General features: G+C 44.8%; 2 protein-coding genes across 4 annotated transcripts; both read right to left on the reverse strand.

Annotated features, from left to right (window-relative positions):
• Nucleotides 1-225: 225 nt before the first annotated feature.
• LOC112900963 lies at nucleotides 226-4,105 on the reverse strand. Of its 3 annotated transcripts, none has more exons than XM_025969755.1 (2): nucleotides 755-4,105; nucleotides 226-606 (listed from the first exon to the last, which is right to left on the reverse strand). In XM_025969755.1, the coding sequence occupies exon 1, from the start codon at nucleotides 4,068-4,070 to the stop codon at nucleotides 3,066-3,068; it is 1,005 nt and encodes a 334-aa protein (XP_025825540.1). In that variant the 5' UTR covers nucleotides 4,071-4,105; the 3' UTR covers nucleotides 226-606; nucleotides 755-3,065. The 3 variants fall into 3 exon arrangements, with proteins under 3 accessions (XP_025825540.1, XP_025825542.1, XP_025825541.1); XM_025969757.1 differs by having other exon boundaries at nucleotides 226-667; XM_025969756.1 differs by having other exon boundaries at nucleotides 226-672.
• On the reverse strand, nucleotides 226-5,949 carry LOC112900964. The gene is made up of 2 exons (XM_025969758.1): nucleotides 4,823-5,949; nucleotides 226-4,473 (listed from the first exon to the last, which is right to left on the reverse strand). The coding sequence occupies exons 1-2, from the start codon at nucleotides 5,581-5,583 to the stop codon at nucleotides 4,425-4,427; spliced, it is 810 nt and encodes a 269-aa protein (XP_025825543.1). The 5' UTR covers nucleotides 5,584-5,949; the 3' UTR covers nucleotides 226-4,424.
• Between the last annotated feature and the right edge of the window lie 978 nt (nucleotides 5,950-6,927).

Here is a 6,927-nt window from a genome sequence, read left to right on the forward strand (position 1 = left end):
CTTGTGGAATTTGAATTCCATACTTAAATTTGAATGTATTTTATCAAAATATGCTGTTTGAAACCCTTCAGAGAGTTTGAGTATTCAAACTTTTCAAATTTGGTCAAAGTTTAACCAAATTTGATCCAGTTTGACTTCTCTTCACTCCTTTTCCTTTCTTTTCCTTTTCTCCTTTCCTTTTCATCTTCTTAACCCTAGTTACTTAGGGTTAATCCATGCTCTTAATAAGGTTGGTTGTCACAACGACAACTGGGTGGAACTGGATATTTCTTCTCAGGCGACGGCGAGATGCCGACCCTGCACGCCGGGTCTGTTCAGGATACAAGTTCTGTTCGTTCTGTTCTCCACGCAGGGAGTGGAATTTAACCTCACGACATTCCTCGAATCTGGGCTAAATTATTACACGGGCCTGGGCCTAGCGAACCCAGTCTTACCCAAACACCTTGGAGTTAATCTTCCGTTGGTGCCTTCCTGAAGTACGCTTCTCTTCCTCATCCGGCGAAGCAACAACGTTAGGTACTTGGGTGGTAACATCCCTCCCTTCTTCAGAATCGGCTTGTCCCCAAGCCGGACCTCCAGGAAATTGCTGGCGTAGAGCGTCTTCATCTTCGCATGTAGACAGTTCAGGTGGTTAGTGTGACCACCGAACTAGTACTTGTGCAATCATCTTACCTTGGCGTTGATGGAGGTGACAATCAAGCACAAGTTGGGGTATCTGTAACTCATTAGACAAGTCAGGCAGTTTGGGACTTACCAAGGTGGTTGGTTGAACAGCTTTCTTCCGAAGTGACACGTGAAAGACTGGGTGAATGGTACACCCTTAGGCAACTTCAGCTTATAAGCAACATCGCCAATTTTGTCAATTGAGAATGGGCCAAAGTATCCGAAAGAGAGCTTATTGGAAGACCGAGCAGCTAGAGATGTCTGAACATACGGCTGTATTTTTAAGAATACTGAATCCCCAACATCAAAAGTACGAGATGATCTCTTCTTGTCAGCCTGAAACTTCATGTGTTTTTGTGCTCGAAGTAGATGTTGGTGTAGGAGCTGTTGCATCAGGGATCTTTGTTGTAGCCACTCCTTACAATGCCATCAATACCAAGTTGCCTGGGCTCATGACCATATAGCACAACAAAGGGAGTGCTATCCAGAGTAGAGTGATAAGATGTGTTGTAACAGAATTCCTCTAAGGATAACCATTGAGACCACTTGGTTGGGCAAGCATGAACAAAACAACGCAAGTCTCAAGACACTGATTTACCCGTTCAGTCTGGCCATCAGTTTGCGGGTGGTAGGCCGTGCTCATGCGTAATTGAGTACCAGTAAGTTTAAATAGTTCTTGCCAAACTGTACTAGTGAACACCCTATCACGATCAGATACCATGGCAGTGGGTAGACCATGCAACTTGAAAACATTGTTCATGTAGACCATTGCCAGTTGGAATGCAGTGAAGGGATGGGTCAGAGGTAGAAAATGGGCATACCTCGACATTTTATCCACCACAACCAGAATAGAGTTGTAAGAAGCTGACTTGGGCAGACCTTCAATGAAGTCCAATGTCACCACTTGCCAGGCCCCTTCAGGAACAGGTAAAGGGGATAAAAGACCAGGGTAAGCTACTCGTTCTGATTTTGCTTGTTGACAAACAGAGCACTGAGAGACAAAATTCTTGATGTCATGTTTCATTCTTGGCCAAGCAAAAAGTCTCTTGATTCTCTTATAAGTTACTTCATAACCAGAATGCCCACCAATGGCACTAGCATGTAATGCTTGCAGAATTCTCTGTTGCAGAGAAGTATAATTACCCACCCAGATTCTTTGTTTGTAATATATAATGCCAGACTTTAAACAGTAATAACCAACAGGTGAGGAGACAGACAGTTCAGAAAGAAGTTTCACTGCTGCTTCATCTTGTAAATATGCATGCTGTATTTCTGTAAGCCAAGTGGGGTGTGACATAGAAATTGCAGCTAATTCAGACATGTGCTCATGAGAGACTCTAGAGAGAGCATCGGCTACTCTGTTGTCCACTCCCTTCTTATATTAAATTTTGTAAGAGAGGCCCAAGAGTTTAGTCAGAGCTTTCTGCTGCCAAGGTATTGTGACTCTTTGTTCTTCCAGATGTGTTAAGGATCTTTGATCTGTCTTAATAATGAATTCAGAATGTTGCAGGTAACTGCGCCACTGATCAATGGCCATCAGTATGGCAAGACATTCTTTTTCATAAGTTGATAATCCCCTTGATTTGACTCCCAAAGCCTTACTGATATATGCTATGGGATGGCCATCTTGTTGAAGAACAGCACCAACACCAGAATCTGAAGCATCTGTGGAGCATAGTGAATTGCTTGGAGAAATTGGGCATTGCTAGTACAGGTGCAGAGATGAAAGCATGCTTGAGAGTTTGGAATGCCTCTTCAGTCACACTAGTCCAGACGAACAATTCACCTTTCTTGAGAAGATTTGTGAGAGGCTTAGAAATAAGACCAAAGTTTCTCACAAATTTCCTATAATAGCCAGCCATACCAAGAAAGCTTCTGATATCTTTGACAGATGAAGGAGTTGGCCATTTTTATGATTTCCACTTTGTTAGGATCTGTGGACACCCCTGCAGCACTAATGACATGACCAAGGTAGCACAACTCCTTTTTGGCAAACTTGCATTTGGAAAGTTTGACATGAAACTGATGTTGCTGCAACACGGTAAACACTTGTTCCAGATGTAATAAATGCTCAGACCAACTTTGGCTATAGAATAGAATATCATCTATAAAAACACCCACAAACTTCCTAAGAAATGGAGATAAAATCTCATTCAATTACCCCTTGCAATGTTCCTGGTCCTCCTGTTACCCCATAGGGCATGACTTTGTATTCATAGTGGCCATTGTGAGTTTGGAATGCAGTTTTGAACTCTTCCGCTTTCTGCATTTTGATCTGGTGAAATCCTGAGCACATGTCCTAGGAAGAAAACCAACAAGCTCCAAATAATTCATCCAATATTTCATCTATGATGGGCAGTGGGTATTTGTTTTTCACTGTAAGAGCATTGAGACGTCTGAAATCAACACAAAAGGCGCCAATCACCTGTTTTCTTTTTTACCAGCAAGATAGGTGAGCTAAAAGGGCTACAACTGTATTGAATCCACCCTTTTTTGAGCATATCTGAAATCTGCTTCTCAATCTCATCCTTTTGTGCAGGATTATAATTGTATGGCCTGAGTCTGAATGGCTGAGCACCAGGTAGAAGAGGGATCTGATGATCACCTGGTCTAGAGGGAGGTATCCCTTTTGGTTCTTCAAACAATGAAGCAAATTGTTGAAGAAGGTGACTGACTTCAGGAGGCAATTCAGGTGAAACAGTTTGAACATCAACAGCATTGAGTTGTATGACATGCAGAATAGAGTCATTCTTGATCAGGGCTTGAACTTGTTGGTCACTGATAGGAGAACCCATAACAGTATGAACTCCCTGAAGTGTGATGGTCTTGCCCTTATACTGAAACATCATCCACTTACGTTGCCAATGAACCTGCATAGGACCGTTGGATTCCAACCAATCCATCCCCAAGATCATATCATAACTGCCCAGTGGAAGAATTTTAACTGTTGTTCTGAAGGTTTGACCCTGAATGCCCCAAATCAATTCGGGAATCTCATGTGTACAAGTGAAAATATTACCATTGGCCACTTTAACCAATACAGGTGTAATCAAGGTTTTCCAGCCAGGAATGGACATAGCTAACTGTTCATTGATAAAACAGTGAGTGCTGCCTGAATCAACCAAGATAAATGCTTCAAGATTGTTGACAAAACCTCTCAATCTGATAGTTTGTGAGCCTTCAGTGCCCTTGGCAGCTTGCAGAGAAAGAGCACATAAATCATCAGCTGAGTCAGATTCTTCAGAGTCAGAAGGTGAAGGTTCAGAACAGATTTGCCAAACTTCTTCTATAGCATGAAGTGAAACAGCAGTAGGGCACTTATGATTAGGATTCCACTTCTCTCCACATTTGTAAAAGAGTCCTTTTGCTCTTCTATAAGCTTTTAGAGCTGACATCTTATCTTCCATTGATCTTGACTTGGCAGACTCATGAGTGCCTTTGTCTTCAGTAGGGGCAGATTGCGTAGATCTGCTAGGTGTAACAGTAGAGGGAGACAGTATATGCTTGATGGGTTCAGCAGAATATCTTCTCTGATAAGATGAGCGCTCAGCTGTCTTGAATTCTCTCCGGGGAAGGTCCAGAGACACCTCTTCCTGCAAAAGAGCCAAGAAACTCGCAGCATCCAAGTCTTGTGGCCTATGAACAAGTACAATTGCTCTAATATCTGTTCTTAAACCATCTATGAAACGATTGGTAATAACAGAATGTGAAATTGTGGGAACAACATTTGGTGGACTAGGTCACCAAAAGTCTCAATGTAATCAGACACAGTAGTGGTTTTGCTTGATACAGAAAAACTGTCTGACTAAGGGTGTGTTCGTTTTCTACTCTCTAAACTTTAGACCCGTTACATCAAAGAGAATCTTATCGTTTAGAAGTATTAAATAAAGTCTAATTACAAAACTTTTTGCACAGATGGGTGCTAATTCGCGAGATAAATTTAATGAGCCTAATTAATCCATAATTTGCCATAGTGATGCTACAGTAATCATCCGCTAATTATGGACTAATATACTTTATTAGATTCGTCTCGCGAATTAGTCCTGGGGTTCTGCAATTAGTTTTGTAATTAGACTTTATTTAATAGTTCTAAATGACAAGATTCTCTTTGATGTGACGGGTCTAAACTTTAGACCTTAGGAAACGAACACACGCTAAGTGATTTTGCTCATCTCTATCAAAACGAGCACACATAGCAGCACCAAGTTCTTCCCAGCTAATTGTGGCAAGGCGAGACTGTATAGATTGTAACCAAAATGCTGCAGAACCTATGAAATTCATAGTAGCTAAACTAACCCAAAGATGTTTGGCAACAGAATAAACATCAAAGAATGTCTCACAACGACGGATCCACAGTTTTGGATTTGTACCATCAAATTCAGGGAAATTCAGCTGAGAAAAAGCATGATGCCAATTGGGCATACTACTCTGGTCACGGTGTGACGGTGGTTCCAAACTGAAAGGAATAGAAGGTTTGTTTGGGAATTTGTTCGCACCTGTGACCGGAGGTGGAGATGAAATGGTATAAACCGTTCCAAATCCAGTCCCCCAGTTCTGATTTTCAACGCGGTGGCCTTGAGGCCCTGACGCCGCCTCCTTGGAGGAGGACGCCACCAGATGGGCGGTGGCCGACGCCTGAAGGGGATAAGACTTCCCGAGGACAGGCCCCGGGTGATCGATGGGGGATCCGTCGCACTTGAGGGTCGGGGTAGAGTCGGCGATGAGCTGCTCGTCGCGGTAGCCGAGATTGTCGACGGCGATCTGGAGATTGGAGACGGTCTTGTCCACCTCAGGCTTCCAGGCGTCGAATTCGTCCTTGGCGGAGTGCTTCTCTTGCATCGCCTGCTTGAGCTCATCAATCCCCTCTTTGCTCTCCGTCAGCATGTTGAGGATGCGATCGAATTGCTCGTCGGTCTGCATGGTGATTTGGAGACGGGTTTGATGATCGTGCGGTGCCAGAATCGTGTCTCTGATACCAGATGTTACCGTACTTCTATGGCAGGAATCGATAGCACGGCAACTGGGTAGAACTGGATGTTTCTTCTTAGGCGACGGCGAGATGCCGACCTTGGAGTTAATCTTCCGTTGGCGCCTTCCCGGAGTACGCTTCTCTTCCTCAGCCGGCGAAGCATCAGCGTCAGGTACTTGGGTGGTAACACTTTCTCCTTGTGTCTTGAGATCTCCAACTTAAGCTACTTTTTCCCCAAATTTCATCTGCCCCCATGCTATTTAGAAGTTACAATCAGAAGTTCATTTCATGGCACATTTTTAGTTTTCTCCAACTCAAAAGTGGTCAAAATTTCTGTTCACAGTTCAAATTAACCTTTCTCTGGCTCGGTACCATTCATTTTCTGGACCTTGGCGCTCAAAAACAATGATTCTGTTCAGCTGAAACCACAAGGTACACCGCAGAAAATTCAAATAGGTGGATTCAAAAGCACATACGCATGGTCACAGTCTGTTTAAACATAAATTTTCCAAACCAGACTCGCTGACTAATAATAATTATACAAGCAATGTGCGCATCACGAGCTAGCTGCTCCTAGAAAAAAAATGTATGGGGTGAACTTAGGGATCAGATCAGAGTCAGAGGGGAAGCGCGTGAGGGTTATGTGGGAAAGGCGCGACAAAGGAGGAGGACGCTGATGCCGGCATGACGCTGGAGGCATGGCCGCCGCCGTTCATCTTCATCATGGCTATGCTGCTGTCGCTGTTCATGGTCATGCTCATGGAGGCGGAGTTGATCGTGCTGCTGTAGTAGCCGCTGCCGCCGCCGTAGGAGGTGGAGACGGAGGATCCGGGCGGTCGCGGCCGCCTGCGCGGCGCGGGGCCCTTCTCCGCCCAGATGAGCTCCTGTGCGGTGACGGCCTTGGCGTTGGGGTAGTATCCCCAGAAGCAGAAGCCGCAGCCGGTGTCGCCGGCGCGGTGGATGTACCTGTGGCTGTAGCGGCGGCCGAGGCAGTCGACGCACTTGCGGCCCTCCGTCATGTCGCCCATGCCGGCGCCCACGCACCGCCGGCAGTACACGCGACCGCACACCTAGATATATATATTTATCATGTTCATCGATCAGATTGATCAATTGTGTAAAAAATCCTTGATCTATGATCATCAAATGATCTGTCAGACGCATATACAGAACAAACAATTGCTGGTACCAAGCAACGATGGCGGAAGAGGTAGACGTAGTTGTTGCAGAGCGCGCAGATGTTGGAGTGCGGTATGCCCGGCCGGTTGTAGTTGCTGCTGTTATGCGCCGCACGC

This window comes from Panicum hallii, chromosome 7 (genome assembly GCF_002211085.1).
Source record: "Panicum hallii strain FIL2 chromosome 7, PHallii_v3.1, whole genome shotgun sequence".
Classification (NCBI taxonomy): Eukaryota; Viridiplantae; Streptophyta; class Magnoliopsida; order Poales; family Poaceae; genus Panicum; species Panicum hallii.

Bases quoted from the DNA above. Each gene is read 5' to 3' on its own strand.
- LOC112900963 (XM_025969755.1), bottom strand. From the start codon at position 4,070: ATGGAAGATAAGATGTCAGCTCTAAAAGCTTATAGAAGAGCAAAAGGA.
- LOC112900964 (XM_025969758.1), bottom strand. From the start codon at position 5,583: ATGCAGACCGACGAGCAATTCGATCGCATCCTCAACATGCTGACGGAG. The intron at 4,474-4,822 runs CTTAGCGTGTGT...AACGAACACACC, and splicing joins GATAGAGATGAGCAAAATCA to CTTAGTCAGACAGTTTTTCT.